This window comes from Frankliniella occidentalis, unplaced genomic scaffold, assembly GCF_000697945.3.
Source record: "Frankliniella occidentalis isolate FOCC.00 unplaced genomic scaffold, Focc_3.1 Scaffold398, whole genome shotgun sequence".
Lineage (NCBI taxonomy): Eukaryota > Metazoa > Arthropoda > Insecta > Thysanoptera > Thripidae > Frankliniella > Frankliniella occidentalis.
In genome coordinates, this window is record NW_026267520.1 from 16,951 (window position 1) to 27,865 (window position 10,915).

The 10,915-nt window shown below is 55.0% G+C and overlaps 3 protein-coding genes across 11 annotated transcripts in view; all 3 read right to left on the reverse strand.

Annotated features, from left to right (window-relative positions):
- Positions 1 to 3,293, reverse strand: part of LOC113206355 (putative serine protease K12H4.7) — a 7,056-nt gene extending 3,763 nt beyond the window's left edge. Inside the window, exons 1-9 of one of the 4 annotated variants that reach the window (XM_026422409.2) lie at positions 3,190 to 3,293; positions 2,293 to 2,680; positions 1,991 to 2,178; positions 1,659 to 1,894; positions 1,442 to 1,580; positions 1,047 to 1,351; positions 819 to 954; positions 579 to 748; positions 1 to 183 (exon numbers count right to left, since the gene is read on the reverse strand). In XM_026422409.2, coding sequence (XP_026278194.1) covers positions 44 to 183; positions 579 to 748; positions 819 to 954; positions 1,047 to 1,351; positions 1,442 to 1,580; positions 1,659 to 1,894; positions 1,991 to 2,178; positions 2,293 to 2,571 — 1,593 coding nt within the window. In that variant the 5' untranslated portion in view covers positions 2,572 to 2,680; positions 3,190 to 3,293 and the 3' untranslated portion in view covers positions 1 to 43. Of the gene's footprint in view, positions 184 to 578; positions 749 to 818; positions 955 to 1,046; positions 1,352 to 1,441; positions 1,581 to 1,658; positions 1,895 to 1,990; positions 2,179 to 2,292; positions 2,681 to 3,189 lie in introns of those variants that run through there. The other 3 variants (XM_052274479.1, XM_052274478.1, XM_052274477.1) reach the window with 3 other exon arrangements.
- Positions 3,294 to 3,878: 585 nt separating this feature from the next.
- Positions 3,879 to 6,618, reverse strand: LOC113206352 (putative serine protease K12H4.7). The gene is made up of 8 exons (XM_026422388.2): positions 6,459 to 6,618; positions 6,042 to 6,321; positions 5,764 to 5,951; positions 5,297 to 5,671; positions 4,885 to 5,168; positions 4,649 to 4,781; positions 4,407 to 4,576; positions 3,879 to 4,085 (listed from the first exon to the last, which is right to left on the reverse strand). Exons 2-8 carry the CDS (start codon positions 6,312 to 6,314, stop codon positions 3,943 to 3,945), a joined length of 1,566 nt encoding a protein of 521 aa, XP_026278173.1. The 5' UTR covers positions 6,315 to 6,321; positions 6,459 to 6,618; the 3' UTR covers positions 3,879 to 3,942.
- Positions 6,619 to 6,964: 346 nt separating this feature from the next.
- The window catches only part of LOC113206353 (antichymotrypsin-2), a 29,764-nt gene continuing 25,813 nt past the window's right edge, over positions 6,965 to 10,915 (reverse strand). For 2 of the 6 annotated variants that reach the window (XR_003303424.2, XM_026422407.2), the window contains one exon: positions 9,083 to 9,323. Coding sequence is in view for 5 of the 6 variants with exons in the window: in XM_026422407.2 (XP_026278192.1) it covers positions 9,184 to 9,323 (140 nt within the window). In the remaining variant the exon portion in view is untranslated. Of the gene's footprint in view, positions 7,297 to 7,460; positions 7,732 to 7,950; positions 8,142 to 8,310; positions 8,810 to 9,082; positions 9,324 to 10,915 lie in introns of those variants that run through there. The other 4 variants (XM_026422396.2, XM_026422389.2, XM_026422399.2 and 1 more) reach the window with 4 other exon arrangements.

Below are 10,915 nucleotides of genomic sequence, written 5' to 3' on the forward strand. Positions count from 1 at the left end.
CATATTTTCTATGTGTTTTTATTAGGGTGTTCAGTTAGTGTTTTCAAAAGTCGGCCGGGTCGCCGTTGGGGTCCTCGTACAGAGCACTCCTGATGAAGGCGTGGATCTTGTCGTGCGCGCTTGTGATGGCGTCCGTGTCGTACATCGCGTTGGGGGCATCCATATCTGCGCAATGAGAGCCGCCTGGAATGGGAAAGGAACCCCCATTTTCATTACTAAAACAATAATCACTACACTGTAAATCCGGGGTGTCCAGCAACTGTGCGACTTAAGGTGCCCGACCCTAAAATCTGTGCGCCTAAAGTCGCACAGCTGCTGGACACCTTGTAGTTTGGCGCCCTTTCCCTGCAGGGGAGCCCAAGCAGGAGGTGTCCAACAACAGGAAACCCTACCCTACCCTAGGCTTGGCCTGGACCCTTGTGCAGGGAAAAGGGTGCCAAACCAAAAGGTGTCCAGCACCTGTGCGACTTAAGTCGCACAGGTTTTAGGGTCGGGCACGTTCATTCGCACAGTTGCTGGACACCCCGGATTAACAGTGTACTCAGAAGTACAGCCAATGGACCTCCTGTAACACTCACCGTCCACCAAGACGGCTGGGGCGAGGGAGCTGACGTCGCTCAGGATGCCCAGGGCGTGCCAGGGGTCAATGTTGCCGTTGGCGAAGATGACGTTGGTGACGTCCGGCTTCCTGTCGCCGAACTCCAAGTTGCTGCGGTCCACGGCCGCGGTCACGACGCTCTCGTCGTAGCTGCAGAGAGCGGAGCATCGGAGTTATCTTTACCTCCAACTCTTGATCAAGGCGAAGTGTCGGTACGTACGCGTCTCCGAATAGATCTTTGCACAGCTGATAAGAGAAGTCCACGGCGTTGTACAGCGCGGGGAAGGGGACGTTTTTGCCGGAGAAGGTCTGGAAGTAGCCGAACTCGGTGCATGTCTGATAAGTCCACTGCCTCACTGCGGTAGATCACACAGTAGGGGGGAGATTTGTCGAGAAGTGTCGAACCTATAGTAATAATTTCACTCAAAAAACTACAGATGATACTAACTGGCATCGTACTCGCCGTCGACTAACTGGTACGCCTCTTGCTTGTAGCTGTCGACCAGGCTCTTGTAAGAGAAGTCGTAGAGCTGTGTGGTCCCCTTGCTGCGGCCCAGGATGAGCGTCGACAGTTTCTCCATGGCCTCGTCGGGCGAGATGTTGTCGCCCTGCATGAAGCTGCAGATGTACTTGATGTTGTCCGCTGAGTTGGGCGCCGAGTCCCGGTTGTACTGGACCGCCCCGGCGAACGGGTTGGAGAGCGTCTGGAAGAAGTTGTCCAGATCCGACTTACTCTTGAGCTCGCTGGCGACCCTGCGCAGATAACACAAGTCACATGGTCTTTGAAGTAATAGAGACCGTGAGGGTGGCGAGGAAGAAAAGGGGTAGGTTCGTTCGACTTACTGGAAGGTCTTCTTGACCTGCTCGTAACCGTCGGTCGTCTTGAGCAGCTGTACGATTCTGTCGGTGGCCTTCTTCACGTTGTCGTCACACCACTGCCCGGCCACCCTGGCGAGGGAGCGGGACACCACCTCCATGTACTCTGCAGGGGAAACATCGAGTTGGAAGGAAGACCGCAACTGGTGCTAACCCACAGTCCGCGTGACCTGCTGCTACTGACCGACGTAATCAGCCTCGGCGTGCACGGGCGCACTGGAGGAGACGGCAGCGTGGATCAGGTGCGGGTACTTGAGTCGCGCCCACGCGGCCAGGTTGCCGGGGTAGGAGCCGCCGAACACGGCCACCTTCTGGCCCTCCTTCAGGTCGCCCTTCTGGATCAGGTACTCGATGAAGTACGCCAGGTCAGCCAAGGCCTGGTCGGCGGACAGGTACTGGAGGTTCGCCGAGCTTAGATCCCTGTGCACACCGACGACGAAGTGCGTGAGGGGGGAAAGGGAAAGAGGGACGGAGACGGAGAGAGATAGAGAGAAAGTAAGGGAGGGGGTTGCTTACGGAGTGGGGTGGCTGTAGCCGTAGTAGCGATGCTCCAGGTCAAAGAGCTTGGCCTTGTAGATGCGGGCGAGGTACGTCATGTAGAGCGCGCCGTCGGCGAGCGATTGCGCAGCCTCTTGACCCTCGCCGCCGATGTAGATGAAGGCAGGACCGCCCTCCTCGTACAGGTCGTCGCGGGCGAAGTACCTCTGCGCAGAAACGTTCGTGATCACGGTCACGGTGACATCATATAACGCCAACGCCAACATGGAGTCACTGATAACTCGACCACTGACTGTTACGGTGGGAGGGGGCACAATCACCTGCTTCCAGACGCGCTTGTCGATGGGGTTGAAGTGGTCCAGGACCTGCTCCTCGAAGTAGAGGGTCTCCACCTGGTGCACGTTGCTGAGGACGTTGGCGGGCGGCGGCGGGGGCACGTAGCGCAGGCGGCCATGTCGGAGGCGGAGGCCGGGGAAAAGGGGCGCGTCCGTGGCCCCGTTCGCGTCCTGCCCCCCCGCGGGGACGGATGCCTGCTGGGAGGGCGCCGGCGCCAGGGCCAGGGCCAGGGCCAGCAGCGCTGCCTGCACGGCGAGGATCATCTTGGGGGCGGAGCGGACGGGCTGGGCAGGGCTGCCGGCGTGGGCGCACAGAGCAAGCAGGTGAGCGAGGCTCCCGAGCGACACGGTGACGACGGTCGTGCTGTCCGGGCTTTGCAGTCGTAAACCAATAAATCAGACCTCTCGGGCTATGATACCCTTTGATCACCGACTAGCCCGCGTTCAAATCCCCACAGGCTCGGGCAGAGCTGCCTTGATATAGGATCGGGGCGGCTAGGAATGTGTCATTTCCCGTCCTTTGGTCTTTTCAAACATAAAATTAGTCATTTGATAAGTCCTCCAGCGCTTCTGGGCGATGAAACATCGTCCCGATTTTGAGGTTACGGCGTAATTTCCATGACACAATCTGTATTGTGCGTACACGCATATCGTAATGAGACACGCGCGTGGGGAAGAATGAGACAGCCAAAAACCCAGCAAACATCATAGGGAACCATGTAGGGCAAAAACGAGACGGCGCCACTTCATTTTCTGTCTCTTCTCTCCCCCCTCCTCCGCACATTGGCTTCTCATGATGTAGTCAGTGGGTGTTCCTCAACATTGAGGTGTCTCACTCTTCCCCGTCCTCACGATCAACACCAATAAATCATTGTCCCTCACCTGCTGCTCTCTGAGGATCCCCCTGCGGCCAGGGCTGCGTCAGACTGGCGGCCACGCGAATCACGGTATCCTGACAGCGGCTTAGCGCATTATCGGCCCGCTTAATGCGAATCAAATAAATACCTAGTACTCGTGGCGGCGGGGTAGTCGGTGTCGTAGGCGAGATTCGCCCCCCGATAAGGGACCCAATCATCTGGGAGAGAAGGGCCAGTGCGAAACCTCGCTACCGTAGAGGCTCGGGGAAGCCGTCGTACAGGGCCCCTTCGCGCACAGGGCCTCAGCGCCACGCGGACCAGGGGTCTCCTCCAGGATTGTCGTTTCCTTCAGATGCGAATCCCAAATCAAATACTCGCCTCCTTTTTAATCGTCTTGTCGTGCGTGTTCTATACTCCATGTTCCCACCCACATAGGGGTCTGTCCGCGAGGAATGAGCTAGGTTGTTCCCCGCGTGTTCAGTTCCCCATCCCGAAGATGTATTCTGCCAACGCCTGACGCCTCCGCGCCTCTCGAGTGTGTCGTCACCGCACCGCCCTTGTAGCACATATCGTTCTTAGAACGTTAAGAGAACCTTCAGAGAACCAAAAGAACGTTCTCAGAACGTTGTCTAAATGTGTGGTGCTACAAGGGCGACTGCATATCGTGTCTGACGTCTTCCTGGCGCGTGGGTTTATATAAGAAAGGAGCAACGATAACGTTTTATTGTTTTATTGCCCTAAAAGGGTTGCGCGGACGCGCCCCCTCCGCGCCGACGGCTCAGGGCGACAGGGTGGGGCTGTCGCCGTTGGTGCCCTCGTACAGGGCGTTCGTGACGAACTGCTTGATCTTGTCGCGCGCCGCGCGGAGCTCGGCCGAGTCGCCGGCGTCGTTGGCGTACATGTCGTAGCAGTGGGAGGTGCCTGTGGTCAGGAGGCATTAACAGTGCTGAGCGAACGGAGTGGGAGTTATGGTAAAGATGTAAGGGGCTGTTCCAATACTAAGTTGCTTTGTTGTTGTTTTTTTCGGGGGGGGGGGGGGTTAAAAGGATCCGAAAGGATCAGGACCATCATTGGCGCCCGATGGATATTTGTTGAGCCCCAGGGTAAAAATACCGTCGGGTCTCTCTTGGGCTTCTATGATGCCCTTGATCCTTTTGGAATTCCATAATACCCCCCCCCCCTTAAAGTCACGTAGTATTAGAGTGACCCGTAAAGTAAAGACACATTCTGTGGGTAACGTACTGGAGATGAGGACGGCAGGCGACTTGTCGTTCACGTCTTCGAGGACGCTGAGTGCGTGCCAGGGGTCGATCTTGCCGTTGACGAACATGACGTTCTCCACGTCGGGGTTCCAGGAGCCGAACACCGTGTTGGTGCGCTCGACGCCCTTCTTAACCATGGCGTCGTTGTAGCTGCGAGTGAAGGGGGAGCATGAGAGCGCGGGTCGGGTTCCGCAGGAAAATGGGGACGGAGAGGGAACTCACTTCTCCCCGAAAGCATCCTTGCACTGCTGAACGAAGTAGGGGACGTCGAAGTACCCCTTCGGGAACACGGTGTCTCCGTCCGCGGTCTGGAAGTACCCGAACATGGCGCACGTCATGTACACCCACTGGCGGCCTGTCAAAGGAGGAAAGGATTTAAAAAAGGATTTAATTTATTGAACAATCGTCAAAATTGGGTAGGCTGGAACGTAAAATACCAGCTCGAACAACCAACTTACTTCCGTCTGAGTAGGAGACGTCGCTCAGGTACTTGGTGTTGGTCTTGTAGGACCAGTCGATGCAGCCGAAGATCCAGCCCTGCGACGCGTAGAACACGTTGCCCAGGGCCGTCACGGCCTCGTCCTCCGTCAAGTCGCCGGCCATGTACTGGCACTGCGCCTTCAGGCTGTACTGGGAGTTGCCGTCGCGGTTGTACTGCGAGGCGCCGGCGAAGGGGTTGGCGATGATCTCGTAGAATATGTCCATGTCCAGCTTGTTGGCCGTGTTTGGGGGGTCGCACATGCTGCATCCGGGAAGACAGGGAGAGTTGGAATTTTACACAGATAATTTTAACACGCGAACTGTTTCTTCTTTCTTTTTTTTTTTTTTTGGGGGGGGGGGGGGGGTGGATTCCATCCACACCTCACTTACTAGAACGTGTTTTGAATCGTGGTCAGCCCGTCCGTGGTGAGCAACAGTTTCTTGATGCGGTCGAAGCCCTTCTTCACGTTGTCGGCGCACTCGTTCCCGGCGATCGTCCGGATGGACTGGGAGACCACCTCCATGTACTCCTTGAAGTCCTCCTCGGCGTGCACGGGCGCGCTGGAGGCCACGGCGGCGTGCACCAGGTGCGGGTACTTGAGTCGCGCCCACGCGGCCAGGTTGCCGGGGTAGGAGCCGCCGAACACGGCCAACTTCTGGCCCTGCTTCATCTCGCCCTTGGCGATCAGGTACTCGATGAAGTAGGCGAGGTCGGCGAGCGCCTGGTCGGATGACAGGAACTTAAGGTTCTCCGAACTGATGTCCCTGCAGAAGTGTGGCCGGTCAGCAAAGGCGGTGAGAGAACGGTTTGAGATATACTCTCTCTGCTAGTTTCGTCGCGAGTTACGTTGACTTACTTTGTGGGCTTGCTCTTGCCGAAGAAACGATGTTCCAGAACGTACATCCTGGCCTTGAACAGCTGCGCCAGCTCGTACATGTAGCTGCCGCCCGGCGCGATCCAGCCAGATTGAGCCTCAGACTCGCCCTCGATGAAGAGGAAAACGGGGCCGTCCTCTTCGTACAGGGCGTCGTTGGAGAAGTAGCGCTAAGGATAACGAAACGGTTACGGCCCGCGGAACAAAACTCGGGACACTTGGTTGCAAAAGGATAATTGAGCGCAAGGAAAATCGTATACCTGTTGCCAGGTGGCCGCGTTCGAGATGTCGAAGTGGTCGAGGAGCTGGTCGAACCACTCCGTCTTGACGGCCCGCAGGGCGTTGGGGTGCACGGGCGGCGGCGGCCGGCGGTGCCTGTCGTGCCTGGAGAACTTGAGCGGCTGCGAGGTGTTGTGGCGGGTCACGCCGGGCAGCACGTGGGCGTGGCCGGCATGGCGGCTGGCCGGCACGGAGGCGAGCTCCACCTGGGCCAGGGCTACGCACAGCACCACGAGGACACCCAGCACGCGCATGGCTGGTCTGCAGCACCACAAAACACCAGTTCGAAAAAAAGAAGACCAAAAGAAAAAATAATCGTGCTTAACAAAACAAGATAGTTTTGTTCAAACAGAACAACTGTCGTCGTTGTGCTGACCCACTATCCAATCCACACTCACCTCAGTCAGTGCCGGTACAGCAAGACTGACGGGTCCCTCAGCCGCACGGCGCCGCCCTAGTCCTACGCGTGACATTTCTTCCCTAGTTTATCACCGGAACTAATCCCTGCGGATCAAGATGGGGCACAACAGCGGGCTGGGATCGGGATTGGGATCGGGATTGGGATCGCGATTGGGCGCGACTGGCTCCCGTGCTCGCGAGATAAGCCCTCCACCGGCCTGCGCGCCATTCCCTGGGATTAGCCCGTGGTTCAGATTACGTCTGTGTCCTGTAGTGCTACTGTGCGGGGTGGAGTGGGGCGAGGGGTCCTTTATTATGAATACCAGTGTGCACCGATTTTATTGTTTTTTTCTTTATTTTTATTTTTTATTTTCACTTGAATTTTCTGATTTTTCTGTTTCTTTCTGATTTCGATTTCTGATTTTTTTCGTGGGTGTACGGAGTACACGCTTTTTAATGAGTTAAGTACCTCTCGGAGTGGGATATAATGAATGACACTGCAACGGGGAGATGAGTTGTGCTTTTATTGGTGTTTCATCGTTGTTGTTTGTGTTTCTGTTGTGTTGCAATTCCCGTTGGAGGATCAGGCGGTGGGTTCACTGAGCTGCCAGAGCATCAGTGTGGCCCTCGGCGCCCTGGCTGCTCCGGCGGCAGCTGCCGCAGCTGGTGCTCCAGCAGGTGTTGCAGGTGCTGCGCCGGCTGCTGGGGTAGCTGTTGGGGTAGCTGCCGTTGAAGGACCAGCTGCAACGACGCTGGCCTCCAGGAGCAGGCGGCCGAAACACGGGTGGTTCACATGGAAGGAGGGGTCCAGGGAGATCCTGTTCGCGAGGGCGAGGCCTGGAAGAACGGAAAAAACGCTCAATGGACACTGGTGGATACACGGCTTGTTCCGGTTTCTTATGCGGTGGTATGGAAGCATGCGTGGGGGCCAAGCTTTGAGAGAGAAAGGTAGAAAGTGTGTGCGCGCAGAAGGAAGAGATAGAGAGAATGTGACAACTCTATTTTAAATTGACTACGCAAAATAACCTTTATTGATCACATCTACTTCTACGTAAGAAATTACAAAAATCCACAGTCTTTGCATTTTATGAGAAATTGTTGACTTTGTTTTTCAGTCGGTGGCGGCGGGCCGGGCAAGCTGAAAGGCCATGAGGGTGGCACCGGGCCCCGACAGGGACGACGAGACGACCAGCCGGCCCAGGAACGGGTGCTCGGCGTGGAACCTCTGGGTGCGAGGCCCGCCGAGGCTGAGCTTCTTCTTGAAGACGAAGGCTGGAAAAGAGGCGGGCAGGCGTTAGGCGATCTTCTGTCGGCTCTCCAGGGGATTTGGAAAGGTTCGGGGTGGGGGGTGGGGGCAATGGGGATGCCCTAAAAGCCTAAAATGACCACCAACCACCTTGTCGCAGCCCGCTGCCATGCACACTAAATGTCATTGTGCGACCTCGACGCATCAGCATAGCACACCGACCCGGGGCACTGTCCTGTAAGTACCTGGGGGAGGCGAAACCGCCACTACGACGGCTGTGGGCTACTCAGGTGGCCGACGAGGAGGGTGGCGGTGGATTTGGCGTCGAGCGTGCCGCCACCAGCGGCTCTCACCACCAGCCTGACGATGAGGGGGTGGTTCGCGTTCACCGTTTCTATGGGCTCCATGTCAAGGGAGATGAGCAGCCCCACCATTGCTGGAAACAGTCGTACACTTTAGAACAGTGCTGCCAGTGCTCGAAGGACTGGTGCGAATAGACTGTTTCTCGGTGGTGCACGCGCTGTCCAACCTGAAGATGGTACGCCGTCACTTGCCACGTTGGACTGGGTGGATCGGAGGGAGAAATCATCAAATAATCTATGGTGTGGATTTTAGTAACATTTATTTCCAAAGAAAAGAAATGGGCGAGGACGTAGAACACCCGGGAAACAACCTATCAACTAAATATTTTGTACAAACAGCGAGGCACGCGAAATGAAAATCGCGATCAGAGAGATCGAGATGGGAGGGGAGAGCAGGCAGAGAGGCAGAGAGGCAGAGAGGCAGAGGCAGAGAGAGAGAGAGAGAGAGAGAGAGAGAGAGAGAGAGAGAGAGAGAGACCCGCAGGGAGATAAGCGGCGGTCGAGGAACGCGATGACGTCATCGACTAACGTCGAACCGTTTCGACACGTCGTTCACTCCGACTGGGGGGTGTGGGCCGTCAGGACCGGGGGTCGGCGACCTTGGCTACGGCTATCGCTAGGCCGGCGCCGAGGGCGGCGCTGGAGTTGCGGTGGCGCAGCACGCCGAGGAAGGGCCAGCGGACATCGAAATCTTCTGGGTAAACCTCGTGCTGGACGAGAGCCATCATGAGGACGTGGGCTCCTGCAGGAGCACAAGTGCATGTCACTCACTCTCACTCTACTACACTGTTCGGAAGTAAATAGAGCATTACTTTTGCGATAAAATGGATTATCTGCCGCTGTCGATGTTTGATAAAACTCTGCACAGTCATTTGTGGCTTCAGTGATTTGTTCTCTACACTGTGTAATTAATTCAATTGTACGATTGTTCAATGGTTCACTTGGCCTTTCCTCTTGCTAGTAGATTTTTAAGGAGATCGATAGTACGTGCGTACGTGCACAATCAAGGGAAGAATTCTAGTCAGAACGACGAAATTTATTGGCTGACACAGTGTTATTTACAACTGCAAAGTCCATATTTTATTTTTCTTAAAAATATCACGTTCTAGATTCAAACTAGGCTGGTGACGGGGAGCTGACGCTGCCGATGAATAAGGTAACTGGTCGCGAGTGCAATCGGAGTGCGAACGGGTGGTCGGCCGCGAAGACGAGCGGCGGCCGCGCTATGGGGGCGGAGAAGGCGACCATGGCGAAGCCTGCAAGAAGAGAAAGGGCGCGGTAACATCAACCGCCTGACTGTGCAAAGTTTGATCGAAATCGACAGAGCGCAGTGAATTTGCGGAAAGATGCAATTAAGGATCGTCCAGAAAGCACGTCCGATTTTCTAAGATTTACGCGGCAAATCACGGGAGCAGCTCAGCGCCTGCGAGTCTCGGGTTAGGCCAGCCCGCGGTACACGCATGCAATGCATACATGCTATTGCCTACCTACTAGGCGCTACGAGAGCTCGCAGAACCTGAACTTACGGCGAATGACGAATTCACTTCCTGGATGATCCCTAAGCTCCCCGCTGTAGCGTGATCTGAGAGCTTCCCGGATGGTTCGACTTCTAAAGACAATCTCGGATAGGCTACTGTCCCCAAAACTGTTGTGTTTCGAATGCAAAAACAACGTAATCACGACAATAACATTTTGGGGACAGCTATTAAGATTGGCCGTGAAAGTCAAACAATCCAGGGAGGTTCTCTAATCACCCTCCTGGAAACTCGCACCACCCGCACCTACTCGTGCATGCTGCAATCTACAAGCAACCACTCTGTCGCGTCCCTTTAAAGGAAGTATCTTTAACGTAAAGGGAAACTGAAAACACCCACAAAACTGCTCGAAAAGTGTACTTTTGACGTCGGTACCAGGTCAAAGAGTAGCTTGCGACGAGTTCGTGTCACTGGGCCGCTGAAGCGCCGCCTCCACGCTTACCCAACCAAACGAGCCCAAAGCAGCGTGCAGGCCCGTGATCACCATGCTGGCCATTGCGTCATGTGCCCCGCCGTGGATCACCAGAACGGTCTTAGTTGCTCTTGAATTTCCATTTGTTGTCGCTCTCGGTCCATGCGTTCGTGCGTCATGCTCAAAATGTCACGCGTCCCGCGCATGGCAAAGAAGGTGATAATGGGAGGACAAAGCGATTATGAGGAACCGGATGGGCCCGCTCGACGAGCAGTCGGTGAAGAAAGAGATGGCGCGTGACCAATTTAAGGGCGTAGGGGTGGTCTGCACTGAACACCGGGACGGGGCGGGGCGCCCTCAAGCACCTGCCCACCTGCCCACCATGAGAACGCCGGAAAACGAAAGAAAGAAACACATCTGGATGAAGTGAGGGTGGCATTAAAAGAAGAGAATTACAAAGTTTGTGCTTTTATTTAGTCAGAGGTGTAGATGATATTCTCGACGTTCCAGAAAAATTGAACGCGTAATAAAAACGCAAAGTAACAAATAAATGTATTTTAAGACAACATAAAATGATCACATTGCAGTCAGGCATGTTCTTGGCGATATACAGCAATGAATAACCAAAACTCAGATCTTTTCAACACGCACGCTGCACGCCCACATTGTTAAAACAAGAAGAGCATCAGGGCATCAAACATGTTTGACACATTAGGAGAAACCTCGTTCTTTACCCAAGTTTGGTCTGGTGTGATTATGAAATGAAAACAGAAAGATCATTGTTGTTTATGATCGCTCTTCAAAACTTTTCGCGCCGACGCAGTTTTAGCTTTTCTCAATAGATGGCGCTGTTCGCGCATGCGCTTGATTGTTTTTTTCGTGTTAAAAGAATTTCATTTGA